The 14,887-nt window shown below is 48.3% G+C and overlaps 4 protein-coding genes across 4 annotated transcripts; 3 read left to right on the forward strand and 1 right to left on the reverse strand.

Moving 5' to 3' along the window:
• Window positions 1-10: 10 nt before the first annotated feature.
• Window positions 11-993, forward strand: L228DRAFT_245001 (ADP-ribosylation factor). The gene is made up of 6 exons (XM_018332062.1): window positions 11-127; window positions 180-290; window positions 346-362; window positions 430-575; window positions 634-714; window positions 780-993. Exons 1-6 carry the CDS (start codon window positions 69-71, stop codon window positions 909-911), a joined length of 546 nt encoding a protein of 181 aa, XP_018189676.1. The 5' UTR covers window positions 11-68; the 3' UTR covers window positions 912-993.
• A 593-nt stretch (window positions 994-1,586) lies between these two features.
• On the forward strand, window positions 1,587-7,067 carry L228DRAFT_259381 (hypothetical protein). Its single transcript, XM_018334154.1, has 4 exons — window positions 1,587-2,063; window positions 2,147-6,417; window positions 6,476-6,558; window positions 6,619-7,067. Exons 1-4 carry the CDS (start codon window positions 1,898-1,900, stop codon window positions 6,887-6,889), a joined length of 4,791 nt encoding a protein of 1,596 aa, XP_018189677.1. The 5' UTR covers window positions 1,587-1,897; the 3' UTR covers window positions 6,890-7,067.
• Window positions 7,068-7,284: 217 nt separating this feature from the next.
• Window positions 7,285-10,210, forward strand: L228DRAFT_218498 (molecular chaperone). The gene is made up of 6 exons (XM_018330187.1): window positions 7,285-7,519; window positions 7,574-7,658; window positions 7,717-7,943; window positions 7,996-8,668; window positions 8,730-9,674; window positions 9,750-10,210. Exons 1-6 carry the CDS (start codon window positions 7,490-7,492, stop codon window positions 9,920-9,922), a joined length of 2,133 nt encoding a protein of 710 aa, XP_018189678.1. The 5' UTR covers window positions 7,285-7,489; the 3' UTR covers window positions 9,923-10,210.
• Window positions 10,211-10,776: 566 nt separating this feature from the next.
• On the reverse strand, window positions 10,777-13,465 carry L228DRAFT_266487 (hypothetical protein; the record flags this gene model as incomplete). The annotated part of the gene is made up of 2 exons (XM_018334864.1): window positions 10,777-12,858; window positions 12,917-13,465. 2 exons carry the CDS (start codon window positions 13,463-13,465, stop codon window positions 10,777-10,779), a joined length of 2,631 nt encoding a protein of 876 aa, XP_018189679.1.
• Window positions 13,466-14,887: the final 1,422 nt, after the last annotated feature.

The following is a 14,887-nucleotide window of genomic DNA, read 5'->3' on the forward strand; positions in this document are numbered from 1 at the left end:
CACGCAATCAAATTGAAAAATGACAGGCATTTGCAGTCAAATTCCAATTCAGTGACCATCGGTCAATCATGTTATCCATCCTGCGCAAGGCTCGTCTGAAAGATAAGGAGCTTCGCGTACTCATGCTGTAAGCTAGGTTGCGTCCGAATCCAAGTTGTGGTACTGAACGAATATCCCAGCGGACTAGACAATGCAGGCAAAACTACCATTGTGAAGAGAATCATGGGTGAGGATATAAACACCGTCAGCCCTACGTTAGGTTTCATCATCAAGACAATTGACTTTGACGGGTGAGTGAGTTGAATTCGAAACTAATTGCAACAAAGGCTGACTGAGCCCGAAAAGCTACAAACTAAACATATGCAAGTTCTGTCCAAATAATTCAATTTGTAATTCTATTTTCTGGAGCTAACAAAGTTGCGGCTATAGGGGACGTGGGGGGTCAGAAAACACTCAGATCATACTGGAGAAATTATTTTGAAAAGACTGATGCCCTGATATGGGTCGTTGATGCCACTGACCGACTCAGAATGGACGATTGCAGGGAGGAGCTGGCAGGACTCCTTCTGGAGGAGGTGAGCGCTCCGCATATGCTTGTAAAGCCTGGGCTGATCGAGGGAAAACTTTTGTAAGCGATTAATGGGCGCGAGCTTGCTTGTGTTGGCCAACAAGGTCGATGTGGTTGGATGTATGAATGAGGGGGAAATCCGGGAGGTAAATGACTCCTCGTCCATTCTTTCATAAGCAATTCGCCTAACTGCCCATCACTCCAACTGCAGCGGCTCCAGTTGGATGCAATTAGGACTCATAACTGGACGATACTTCGTTGCAGTGCATTAGATGGCCTCAATCTCCGAGAGGGTCTTAGCTGGGTTGTCCAAGATGCCAAAGACAGATTGTTCCTATACTGATTTCCGGAGCTTGATGCTTCTTTGGGCTTCTTTATTAAAGCACTATATATACCTTAATTAATATAATTCTTCCTGCGCGGACACACGACTGAATTATGTGATTGGTGCTGTATGTGTAGCATCTGATTGTGATACTCAATCGAGCGGGAAAGGTTGATGTACATTATCGATGGGGGTCTTAAGATAACAAACATGATACAGCCCGACGGCACGGAATAATTTGATATAGTGCGCTGCTCTTCTGTTCAACAATTACCACAATTATTCCATTACAGCATGCGCCCAATTGGCTTTTTCCCCCTAATTTGGGAGTTGTTTAAACGTTGTTTACACTGGAGCAGAAACAGCTCTAGTCGCGATTCCAATAGCGATGACGAAAGTACTGAAGCTGTTGCTATGGCTCCGGTAAGTAGTTTTGTTTCCTTGCGCAAGGAAATAAACGAGTCCACGTCCCCTCGGTCGCGTCTGACGATTTGGTACTCGTACAGTTGTGGGCGAAAGAAGCGAGGTTGTGGGGACCATAACAACAATAATAACAACAAAGGGTACAAGGCTTCCTACTCCGTACCAAACCTTGGGTGTTAGTCCCGCGTCGCGGCCTGCCAACGCCCCACGGTTCGGCTAGAAAGCTGCCCCTCAAAAGACTGGATCGAAGAGCACCTAGTATAGTTGGCATCTGGAACATTGATTCCAATCGCATAGTGCTTTTCTTTTCATTGATTCTGATATTATAAGGCGACGAAGATAGCACCGTACATACCATTTTAAGTCGTGCGTGGCTGATAATAGTGTTATCGTCCATCCCGTCCATCCCGTCCATCCTTGGCTGGCATACGGGTTGTACAACCTGAATCTGGCCAACCCCCGAACGAGGCCGGCGTCGATCGTCTGCAAGGTGCGAATGTGAAACGTTGCGAAAACGACATGTGCTGTAACCCCGCCTAATATTGAAGACCTTTTTTTTTTTTAAAGATTCAACGTTGTCCATGATGTCAAGTGTTGGCAGTTTCGAAGGTGCAGAGGATGTCAATGACTTCCTTCAACGGATAAGGGAATTAGGACATAGGCGTGACAAGGAGGATGAAGAGCGCACGAGGAAGCTAGAGGAGGAAATACTGCAAGGGCGCAAAGAGAGGCAAGCCCGTCGAGCAGGTAACGTCTCTCAGTGATGGCTTTGCCAAGTCGTGCAGGTTACGAATATCTGACAAGTCACACTGCTGATGATGATTGTTTAGAGCGAGCAAGGTCAATATCCCCTACAAAGGACACGCCCTCCAACATCAGTACACCACCGCCTGAAAGATCTCCGTTGGACGCGACCAAGCAGGACAACCACCCCGGCTCTTCCTTTGGTTCAAACTCATCGAGTTCAGATCATACTTTGCGCAACGCGCAAATCAGCGATACACTACGACGTTTGACTGGCATAGAGGAGAGCAATTCCTCTACACAGTCTCCACAAGAAGCGATGCGTGAACTACCGCAACCACCAGCAAAGCCTTTGAGCGCGTCACGAGGTTCATCTGCAGCCCCCATTATCCCTTCTAGGGCTGGCACTCTCTCTTGGCAACGCCGACCAGATTCTCGTTCGTCAATTGGCTCACCTGTTCGTCAACATTCGATTGCTACAAAAGAAAATCGCTCGGAGGGACCCTCAGATTCTCTAGTCGATAACCCTGACTTGAAGGCACCTGATGATCTCGGCCGCTCTAGAAACCAAATCGCACAATCTCTAGCATCGAAAGATCCTTCTTGGTTCAAACAAACAGCCGACAGAGGTCTCCGATCCCCTGCTTATCGACGCGACGACAGTGTGCCAAATTCATCTCGCGGCTCACCGGCGAACAAGATGCCCCTGCCAGGACTCTCCCATCGACCAACTGTTTCATTCGAGAAAAGCAATGCGCATTCTGAAACCACAAGTCCACAAGCCTGTCCTTCCTCGAGTCCGGAGCCAGCTGGAGCTCTGGCAAGTGAGCAGTACACGGAAGCCGCTGCTCCTCTGAATCTTCCTGAATCTAGTTTAGCGGAAGATGTCACATCAAATAATTTGAGTGCGAGCCGAAAAGCTGACTTGCATGATGCTGGCATAGGAGGATCTGGTGAACTCGAACCCTTGGCTTCTAATATATCGTCAATAGCAAACCCTCTTCCTATTCAAGGGTCGCCTGAGGCGCCTGAGCGCGCGAGTTCACCAACGAAAGGGCTCGGGGGCTTCGTTCAGAGCGCAATGCTTAAACGGTCTGATAGTGTCAGCAAGAGATGGAGCACTCAGTCACGCCCCGGTCTTAGTCGTGGGAACTCGATTGCTAATCACATGGGGCCACTGAATGAGAGCAAGCAGCACCTTAGCGCTTTGAATGGATCCAGGAGGGCGCCGAACCCCGAGTTGCCTCCGGTTAGTCGACTCAATGAAAGCTCTTCTCTCCCAATGCTTCGCCCAAAATCTAGCTCTAATGGCGACTTGGTTCCTTGGCAAGTTGAGGAGACTGCTCCAGATTCCCACAATGAGCGTTCTCAGCATACCATTGATTCAAGGCCCCCTTCAGACATCGTTAAGCCTATGCTGATCCACCACTCTCGATCTCGATCAACGACCAATATCGGAAGCGAAGACAGCACCAAAAGTCCCACCGGCTCGCTCACGACGCCACCAGTCAGTCCATCCAAAACCATGGACCAAAAACGCTGGAGCCCGACAAAGGCAAGCTGGCTAGAAAGCGCGCTGAATAAACCAGAAAGCTCCAAGCCGAAAGTGCCGGTGGCACCGCCACAGCCAAGCTGGATGGCAGAGATTAGCAAAGCGAAACAGCAGCGGAATAGCGTAGATCTCGGAAAAGGCGCCCGCTTGGACCTGAGATCTACTGCGGACTCATCCAACAATTTATCCGCGTCGGCGACTCCCTCAAGGGATGAACTAGGGCCTCTAGGCAAGGATGACAAGATCCCAGAAATGCCGAATAGCCCAGGTACGCGTTTTGGCGTAACTTTAAAACGAAGAATCACGGAAGCCACCCCGCGCAGTCCAGAGAGAGCAATGCAAATGGACATCGATGTGGGCAGCTCTGAGAAAGAGCAGAGAGGCACGGCAGCAGATCTCAAGAGTCACGTCGAGCCAACAAAACCCAAACCGGCAACGCCTCCGAAAAAGGATTTCCGTTCTACGCTGAAGACTATGCCCTCGAAAGCGGAATCAAAGGATGCCGACGAACCCGAATTCAAAAACGTTTTTGGCAAGCTAAAGCGCACCCAGACTCAACATTATGTAGCTCAAAACGAGTTGAAAGACAATATACTCCGCGGAAAGGCTGGTCTCACAGCCACGGGCGGTCCACGAAAGAGTGTAGTGAAAGATGACTTTAAGGAGAGCATTGTCAAACGAAAAGAAGTCATAAAATCACGAGCAGACGCGGAACGTATTCCGCGTCCATCCTCGAGAGAAGAAGGCGGTCCGGTGTCTGCTAGCCGCCCAGTCGAGACACGGGCAATCCAATCAAAATCCGTACCTGCCGAAGGTGATACCGAAACGAATCTGACCCAAGAAGACTCTTCGAATTTTAAAAATGATCCGATCGGCCGAGATCAAAGAAAATTTCACCAAAACCACGATAATGCAGCGAAAGAAATGCCCTCAGCAAAGCCTACAACTACAGGCTTTGGAAAAAGTGGAAATTTAGCAGCGAGATTCAATCCAGCTCTAGCTCAGGCACTAGCCCGAGGACCTCGCCAAGGTGCTGCCCAAGAAGGAGAGCGACCTTGGGATCCAGAGAGCTCTCCTACCTCGAGTGGCTCAGCGATCGCAAATGATGACAAGCTCGGCGACCAGCGTACCTCGTCAACGCAGCTAACGCATATGACCAAGGGAAGGGCTCGTGGCCCGAAACGGAGACTTCCAACCTCTAAGCAACAAAGCCCACGTAACAGCGGTCAAAAAACTCAAAGCCAAGATACAACTTCTGATGAGCCAAGCGAGGCTGACACATCTGCAAAGCTTTGGGATGCAAAATCCGAAGCTCCAGCATCTCGCCCACAAAGTCGCAATGGATCCGAGCTTAGTATGCTGAGGTCGCCTTCTTCATTCGTTCAGCAGAGGGCAGGAGACCGCAACGCAGAAAACGTCGGGAAAGTGGAGCATGAATTACACCATACACCGGCCTTTCATGCCTCAGGAAAATCAAGCTCTAGAGAGCCATCGCCCCGCTCCCAGCCTGGTAGACCTGAGCCAAACAGTACCCACGCCATGGCTTCCACAATTACCCGGCCCAAGATTCCCATGGAAGCTCAGGCGTCGGTATCTGTCAAGGCGGCAACAAAAATGTGGGGTCAATGTGGAATTTCGAAAGCCGCCCAATATTCTCCAGCCGAAAAGCTAAATGCAACCGCAAAAATAAATAGTAACGAAAGTGTCAGCACTCCGGCCACTGCCCTCCCCCCTTCTTCAGCGGATCATTTCCGACACGTGATACAAAATAAACAAGAAGACGTTAATTCGACCCCAAAGCAACACACTGCTGCTCATCCTGAGACCCAGCCAGCTCCGGCTGCCACTAGATCAAAGCCCCCGTCAGTGATTTCTCAGCTTCGTCATTCGCCTTCGTCTATTAACACTGATGAAGCTTTACTCAACCAGGCGACTATCCAGGAATCTTTGCAACAGTCCCCCGTTCCAAAGACATCTGAAGCAGCAAGACTGTTTGCAGAGTTTTTCGACATTCCTCCCACTGGAAAGGGCGCCGTAACCATCGATACGCAAGCTCTCTTGTCCGACGAATTCACTCTCTCCAAGAAAGTGAAAACGATTCAAAAGAACATCTGGCGGATACGTTCAGGTGCGGATAAAGAAGAGCTTTCTCCAGGCAAAGAGCACATTTTATTTGATGGGGAAGCTTATCTTTGTACCCATACTTTCATTGCGCAAAATGGAAAAAGAGACATGGAATGTTATGCATGGGTCGGAGACTCAGTTCGAGACTCTGAGTTCCAATACGTGATGCAACGAGGGCGGCAGATGTCGGAGGACCACGGCTGCCTATTCTCAATCTTTCGGCAAGGGAAAGAAAGTTCAAACTTCATTCAAGCACTAGGGGGCATTGTTATCGTCCGTCGAGGGAATATGATGGGACAGCACACAGGGCAACCGTATATTCTCTGTGGCCGCCGCCATCTTGGGAACGTTGTATTTGATGAGGTTGACCTATCTCTTAACAGTCTCTGTTCTGGATTCCCTTACCTGATCTCTAGACCAAGAGGAAAGCCTATCTTGTGGAAAGGAAGAGGTTGTAGTGCTGACGAACTCGGATGTGCAAGGTTGATTGGCATGGATGTAGGGGTCTCGCCGGAAATTGAAGAAGTAGAAGAGGGTCACGAATCTTCATCCTTTTTTCAGGCTTTCTCTATCGATAGCAAGACAGCCATTCCCAAGTCTGCTGATCATTGGAGATTAAAAGCCAGCTACGATAATTATAGATGCAGACTATTCTGCATTGATTTGGGCGTCAAGTCGAAGGTAAGTGCACTAGGACTTTTCCATTGGGGTTGGGATTGATGTTTTTGCCTTCAAACAGGTTCGTGAGATATCACCTTTTTGTCAAAGAGATCTTTGCATTTCTGACATATATGTCGTGGATGCTTTCTTTGAGATTTATATGTAAGTAATCCTTCATTCCTTTCCCTCGTTACAGTACACTTACAAATCGGTCCTGTATAGCGTGATTGGTGCGCAGGCCCAATCACGGTCTACTGAATTCCAGGCCGCGCTGCTATTCGCCCAAGAATATGGAATTCTCTCCGCATCATTAGAGGATCGCCCATTTCTTCCCGTTAGTACAGTCATCCTTCAAGGCATTCCGCGGGATTTCAAAGCCATATTTAGAAAATGGGAAGAGGAGCATATCATGACTTCATGGCAGCCGAAGCGGAGCCCGAGCTTGAGGGTTGTCCCGTTGGGCGCCGCTATAGAAGCAACTCGACCACGATAAAACATCCTGTATTTGATCGCTAAGCTGAGTCTCGTGGCGTTATTGTTTTCCCCACTGGGGGCCTTTTTTGGAGGAAATAGAAAAGGCTAATTGTATTTGGCGGTTTTCTTGTACATGATTGATCGCTTGAGCTCTTAAAATTATTATGCAACCTTTGTTCTGAGGATTCAAACAGTGGAAAGTACATGTTACTTTTTTTTTAATTCTTTGTTATTGTATCTCCACTCCTCGTCGGCCATATAACCTATCAGTTTGACATGCCCGAAAGGAGCGTTGCGGAACTCGCCGGACTTAGCTGATCCGAATCTGGGGGTGTCGCGAACTAACCAAATGTAGATGACTCGTCTAGTTAACTGTAGTGAGAGGACAGCTTTCTGGCATGAGCACAAAGTCGCATCTGGCAAGTTGGTGAACCAGTGGGAAAGTTCATTGTTTGTCTGCGGCACCAAAGTAGAGCATGCTCTGGCTGCCTCAAAGGCTGAAATACTCATTTAAATTTTTCGGCTGAGCCGAGATCTTTGATCTTACCCGTGATTACTTTTTCGACTCTTTCTTGACCACGTCGTCATTGATTGACGTCGTGGTCTCTGTTTCGCCATCATGTCTACCGATTACAACTATGACGAACAGGCAAGAAGCCGTATCATTGAAGCCTCGAATTCAATTTAGTTAATCGAAATATAGGGCCAATTCTTTCCATTCTTCGTTTTGACCATTTCGGGTCTCGTCACACTTCCACTTACATATTCCTTATTGAAACCCAACAAAGGTTTGTAGGACCTATACTGCTCGATGAAGACCTTGTGCTGATGAAAGGAAAATGTAAGGCCTTGAAAACACCGCGCCCCGAATATCCTCTGATTTTAAATCGAAGAATGCGGATGTGGTGGAAGGGCAGAAACGGAAACATCGGCGGCAGGAGCGCAAAGTGAAGCGATTTTTTACCGTGCTGTTAGGATACGCGGTAATGGGATGGATGATTTACCTCATCATAGTCACAGCAAGGGTGACCCCGAAAATTTGGGATCCGTATGATATCTTGCAGATTTCCCGGGTTTGTACTGCTACAGATACATGTCTCTTCATTCGCTAATGGTCTTCACCAGTCCGCAAGTGAAAAGGATATCAAAAACCACTATAAACGCCTCTCTCTAAAATATCATCCTGACAAAATTCGCCCGGATCCCGCGTTGAACGAAACCGTTGAATCCGTGAGCGAACGCTTTGTGGAAATTTCCAAAGCGTACAAAGCCCTCACAGATGAGGAGGTACGCAATAATTATATTCAGTATGGTCACCCCGATGGAAAACAAAGTTTCAGTATTGGCATTGCCTTGCCAAAATTTATTGTGACGGAAGGAAACGGAAAATATGTGCTCCTCGTCTATGGATCGCTGCTTGGGGTGCTTCTCCCGTATCTCGTCGGGACCTGGTGGTACGGTACGCAGAGAATGACCAGAGAGAAGGTCTTAGTAGCAAGTGCTGGTAATCTCTTCAGAGAATATGAAGAGAACTTATCTGAAGGGGGTGTCATTGGCGCTCTCAGCAGTGGCGAAGAATTCCGGAGTCTTCTTGGTGGTGAAAAAGGCGAAAGGGGCTCCGGAAAAATCGAAAGGAAAATACTTGCAGGCAGCGACTCTGAAAAGTTGTTCACAATTCTTGCACCGGCAGACCGCCAGAAGCTGGAGGATCTCGACGATGGCTTGCGACGAAAAGTATTGAGTCTTCTTTGGGCGTACCTTGGCCGCGTTGAACTTGAAGACCCAACCCTGAATTACGGTACGTTTGTATCCTCAAACATAACACAACAAAAAGCTGTTCATACTCATTGGTGCATCAGAGAAGTATGAAGTTGCGCCAGTCGCGCTATCTCTCAACGAATCGTTTGCTGCAATTGCACTTGCATTCGGAAATACTATGCCAATTCTATCAGCCTATCGAACGTCCCAGAATATTATCCAAGCCATCCCGCCTGGGTCTTCACCGCTATTACAACTTCCTCACTTCACTCCTGAAATAGCCCAAGCAGTTGAAGGTGAATCTGCCAAATTGCACCTGACAGTTCAACAATTCATGCATATTCATGAGCAGAAACGGCGAGAGCTTGCTACAGGTCCTCGTCTTCTATCGAATAGTCAGTACGAGTCGGCGGTATCAGTAGCAAAGCAGCTCCCTTCCCTTCAGGTGGAGAAGGCCTTTTTTAAGGTTATGGGAGAGCGTTTCATTACGCCAGGAAGTTTGGTGCAATTTGTAGTCAAAGCACGTGTTGTGCCACCCGGCTCATCCAATGTCCCTGAAGTGAATGAGATTGACCTCGAGGATGTTGACCCCGATGAGGGCGACCTCGATGCTCTCCTTGGACGAAAACCTGCCAAACGTTCGAAAGCACCGGCTGAGGGCGATAGCAAAGGCTCTGCAAGTGACAATGAGAAGCTGGTGCAGCCACCTTTGGCTTTTGGGCCTTACCTGGCTCGAGACCATTCACCACGCTGGCATTTGTTCCTCGCTGATGGCAAGCAAGGCAAGCTGGCTGTTCCTCCATTCACATTTACGACTTTTGAGAGACCTTTGTTCAATAATCAGGGCGAGCCGACTTACGCTATCCAAACATTCAAAATGCAATTTCAGGCGCCTCCTCAGCCAGGTCAGTACACGTTTGTCATGCATCTCGTGTGTGACAGCTACGTCGGTATGGACAGCAAGCGCGAGGTTACCCTCGTTGTTGATGATATGGCTCGGGCGGAGCAAATTGACGCAGAGGACGAGATTAGCGAACCAGATGAAGGTAATAGCAACTCATAAGTCCTTTACTTCAATTTTTAAGCCTTATCAATTGCTCCCACTAACTTTCTTCTTGCAGATTCCCTTGCTGGTCAAATGAATGCTTTGAAGACTGGAGGCCTGGCAGGCCCGACGCCGACAAGACCAAGACGTACGCGAGACGCTTCTAGTGAGGAAGAGAGCGGAACAGAAGACGAAGACGAAGACGAAGCCACCGATACAGACACCGACACCGACACGGACGAGGATTAAAATCTGTTTTATCCATGTCATATGCGTTTCACTTCGCCCTACTTTGCTTCCTCGCCCGCTTCATTTGGCTTCGCGCATTAGGCTCTTTGTCATTATTTCAACTTTGTCTCCTTTACTGCTGTTGCTTGGACCAGTCTGATTCTTGTACATAAAATGCCTTGAGGCGCTTCTACGCTCGGGTTTGAATGAGAGCATTTCATTAAATTTGTGGAGTTTAAGAGTCTTGTCGAGCTATAAATGTCTTGCAACATGCTCTTCTTGATACTTCGCCAGTCAATGAAAAGTGACATTTAGAAATGATGTGTGCTTTATCACATTTTGATTTCCTAAGCTGACAGAGCTATAAATCTCATTTTCCTCAACCGCTCATATCGGACACCTAGAAAACATATGTACCCATGCATATGATTTTTGGAATGCTCTTTTGATTTAAAGTTGCTCTAGAAGGAAATACACGGCCGAAAGGGACCTGTCCATTTTAAAATTATATGAGTGCAGCATCTGGAAAAAGAGTAGCATCGCTACTGCAAACATGTAGGAATAGTATGACAGAAATTTGCTAGAAACGCCAAGCAAATGCAAGCATATGAGGATACACCTTGCGAGCAGAAAATGCGTAGAGCGCGACGCTGAATGTTACGGAAAGAAAGGGAGTAAGAGTGATTGAAGAGGAAAAGAGGGAGAGGAAATGCAAACCCATCCGGCTGAAAAGGCTTTGATTGATTTGATGCTCGCCATCCAGACTTGGGCACATCTTTGTAAGTGCCTAATCAAGAAATCTTGCGAAGGAAGCAGAAGTGAATAAGGAATAAGAAGAGGAAAGTAGAGAAAATAGAATAAGAAGGATAATAGGCTCAGGAAAAGACTCTGCTCTTCCTCCTAGGCCGGTCATTACTTCGCGGGTCGGCACTACCAATGATTGTCTCGAAGCTCAAATTCGGGTCAAAAGTTGAGACGGGCCGTGCTGGAGTTGTTCCATCGGGACTGACTCCCGACGGAACTGCCAGTGCTTCCAATCCGAGATTGACAACAGACAACCGGGACTGGGGAGAGATGGACCGATTCGGGCTAAGTAACCTCGAGGCTGGCGCTGGCGCTGCTGGCGAAGAGGAATCGGCATCGGCATTTGCGTCGGTTGGGGAAACAGCATTGTCCAAGAGGCCTACAACATCCTCGCCCCATTTGGCAGCTGCTCCCCAGCAATGGCTCCGGCGATAGGTGCCCTCGATGCTGTAATCGACAATGTCCGAAGGAAGACTAACAAAGCCTGAGCCGCCTGCAATTTCGTACCAATTCATTCTTAGCCCTGGGTCCTCTTTGCTCCAGGGTACACCACCTTTGGGCGGTTCGCAGAGGAAATACTCTACGCCCTTTTTCCATTGGACACCGGGCGCATCAACGATCACCATGGGCAATGCCTGGAGCACGGTGTATATGAATATCCATTGTCCGATACGCAGGTCGCAGAGACCATTACTTGACTGCCTATGGGCTTCTTTACTCTCAAAGGCTTGGAAAGTCCCCAGGAAGGGGCTCTTTATGATTGTGTCGGCATTGTGGGATGCACTGAGGATTTTTTCAACCTCGCTGTCCTTCAGCCTTTTGTTATCCTCCTTGGCTTCCTTTTTGGCATCACCAGTACCAAAACCATTTCGAGTGGAAGCTAAAGATGGAAGTAAAGGAACGTCAAAGGGAATGGGAGGTAAAACCGGGGGAGAACTGCGGTCATACTCTCCTAGGATTCCCCGAAGAGCCCAGAATATAGGATTTTCGGAATCTGGTCCGCCGCCAGCCTTGGTCTGTGTGGGCCAAGCACCACCCCGGGTGGTCAGGGAAGTGCGATCGACTAAGAGGTCATAGATGACACCGAGATCTTCATAGACCTCTTGGAGCACAATACGATTGAGACCGCTCTCCTCAAACTCATTCTTCTTTGAGCTCGCTTTTGGTGGCCAGGAGCCGTATCTCTTCTTGAGATGACCCAAGAAATGCTTTCGAGTGGAAAGGAAAGACGCTCTCCAAGCCTTGAAGTGGATATTCTTGCTCTCATCGACCGTGTTTGAACTGGCTATACCAGCCCACAGAGATGGGAATTCGAATTCTTTTAGCTTCAATCGGACATTTTCCAGGCGTCCGGTCAGATCCATGGATGCTCTTTCAATACGTTTCCGGGTCGTTTCACTTATCAAGCCATACTGTGGGCCATTAAGCTTCATCAAGCTGTCAAAATTGCCCACGGCGTGGACAAAGCACTCATTGTAGAGCTTCAACGACCGCATCCTTTCAGCCAAGATAAGACCCTCAATGGTCTTTTCAGGACTTCGTCTGACATCTGCTAAACCGAATTCTTCCACATATCGGTCGAATCTCTCAACTGGGACTTCACCGAAGCTAGATCCATCAAGGTTGGAAAACCCAAAGCTTTCAAGGAGACCACCTCCTCGTAAGAAGATAGCTAGAATAGTCTGGTGCTTGCTGGTTGCTACGAGCGCCTGGCCGAGCAGGAACGCGAAAAGATTTCGCAAAGAAACAAGGTCGTCCAGATCTTCAGATGAGCTGAAAACCTTGGCCTGGTTGTGATCATTTTTTAGGGCTACTTCGGCCAAGTATAGGTGGATCTCTTTCCGCGGGCCCATTGAAAAGTTGCTCGATGCTCGGGAGAGACGGGTGGAATGAGAAGAGCCACTTGTTGGAGAAGTCACAGGTGAGGATGTGGGACTTGGGAGCGCACATTCTTGTGACGATATTTTGGGATATTGATCTGATGTTTCTGGAGAAGGTTCATCTTGACCATATACTCTGTCATGAGCCAATGCCGAAAGAGCCCGCGAAGAGGAGAATATAGAAGAATCGACTTTAAAGGAAGGGGCTTTTCCGGTTTCTCGAGGGAAAAGGTAAACAAAGGTATCGCCATCGGGATCCCACAGCTCGGGTATCTATGCATACCGCTCTTTAGTTAGTGGACAACCAGTACCGCTGGCTAGAAGTACTTACTGGCTTTGCTTTCTTTAACGGCGAAGCATCAAACTCCACATCACTGCCAGGACCAAGAATCCACGTTGTATATTTTTCCTCCGAGCTGTCTCTTTTTTTTCCTCCAGAAGAAAAATTTTGTAGGCCTGGCAGCCAGCTTCGTCGCTTGGATAATTTCCGATTTCCGGGATGATCTTGTGGGACAGGGCTCAGTGTGTCCTGGAAGGATCCTCCGTAGAAGCTTGTAGGTCTCCTTGAAACTGAGGATCTTGGAACAGCTGGAGACAACTCGCCCCCCGAAGAGTAAACAGAAGAGCGAGAACTGGATCGTGAACCAGGCAAAGAGAGCGCCGAGGTGGATGGCGGCGGAGAAAGTAAATGGGTTTGAGGGAAGTCTGGCCCCGAATCGGAACAACTACGCCGTGTCATAGGCGGGTTGTGACATTTGGTCAATTGTTCACAGTCTTCGGATGCACCGGACGTGGAGGGATCTATTCCTTGGTCAGAAGGCGCAGAAACGGATGCAGAACCGACAGCGTCCCCAGCTGGCGGCATCGTCACAGTCTCCATCTTGGAGAGACTTGCTGGTGAAACCGGAGATACTGTGGAGGGGGAACGAAAAAGAAGGGATGATCACAAGCTGTCAGCGCAAGGGTCGGCCGTAGGCATGGGAAGATACACAGTAGCTGCAAAAGGGGGCGTCTGTTCAACAAGAAGGATGATGTTCAAGAAAAATCTGCATTGTTAATCAAACAAATTTGACACCTTAGCCAGTGCACTGTTTCGGGGCCCTCCTTAAAATGTAGGATATCTTCATTTTTTAGCCTACAAATTAAAGAACCAGAGTGTTTGGGGGCTGTTTTGGATCGGGACAGCCTCGGAGGCTTTGTCTCTTACGACATCGCCCTGAGGAAAAGCCTCTTAGACAAAAAGATGCGCACAGACGGTTTGTTCAGCATGCTTTAGAGATTGTTTGGTTTGCCTGCGGACACAAATTATCCGTAATCCAATGCATACCATGAACTGCGCCTCTCCTACGTGTACCTCGCCTGGTCTCAAAGCACAGGGACCTCGGAAGCTTTTGCACCCGAATCAGGGGAGATAGACACGTAAGTCGAGTCAGGTAAGGGGAAAGACAAGCAAGGCTAAGTTACTGAGCAGTGGTAAGGGAATGTGGAAAATCTATTCTTGACATCTGACAAGCCGCAACATACCAGTTGCGTTGGTTCCCTTGCGGACGTCCTGACTATGCTGAAAAGAGAGAGGATTTATGTCCCGCGGTGGCTCTATTTTCCCGACAAGAAGAAACGTCATTTAGAGGGTCCATTTAAGCGCCAGACTTAACTATTTTTGGGCGAGGCGAAGGCTTTTAAAGGAGAAAGTTGAAGAGCTTCGCCTCCTTATGCGGGTCCGTGATCGTGGCCTTCCTAACTCAACCCGGCCAAGCGTATTATTGTGGTGTTCTCGAAGTTCCTTGTGTCCAATGTCCCGGTCAAAGAGTGGGGTGTATATCAATCAAGAAGGATATCTATAGTGGTCCCGTTGAATAGAGTGAATACAATGTGCGGATGACCCAAAGCAAGACATGTATCAGCATCACTTCTGCAGACCTTTTCTGATCTGTCATTCTCAATCTCGTGCGAGACTCTGTAAATGTAATCTGAACCGTCCCAGGTGGTACATGAGGGATAAGATGTTGAATTACCATTAACTAATCGTAATCATTACTGGGCCCCAATTCCGCTTCTATGTTTCATCCCTGAATCTAATACTGATGGTGTTATTAGGGAAAGCTCGTTCCCATGCTGGTAAAATTACTCCGTACACTACTCGTACAGAACAATGTCACCCAAAGATCTCAGTCATCGGTGGTTTAGGAGCCCCACGTGTCGTTCTTAATCTTCAGCATCGGAAGTATTACCGAGGAATCTCTCCTGCAAACGATGGACATATCTGTCCTGCCTTGGGACAATCGAGCGAGGGACAATCGAG

This window comes from Xylona heveae, assembly GCF_001619985.1.
Source record: "Xylona heveae TC161 unplaced genomic scaffold L228scaffold_3, whole genome shotgun sequence".
Taxonomy (NCBI): domain Eukaryota; kingdom Fungi; phylum Ascomycota; class Xylonomycetes; order Xylonales; family Xylonaceae; genus Xylona; species Xylona heveae.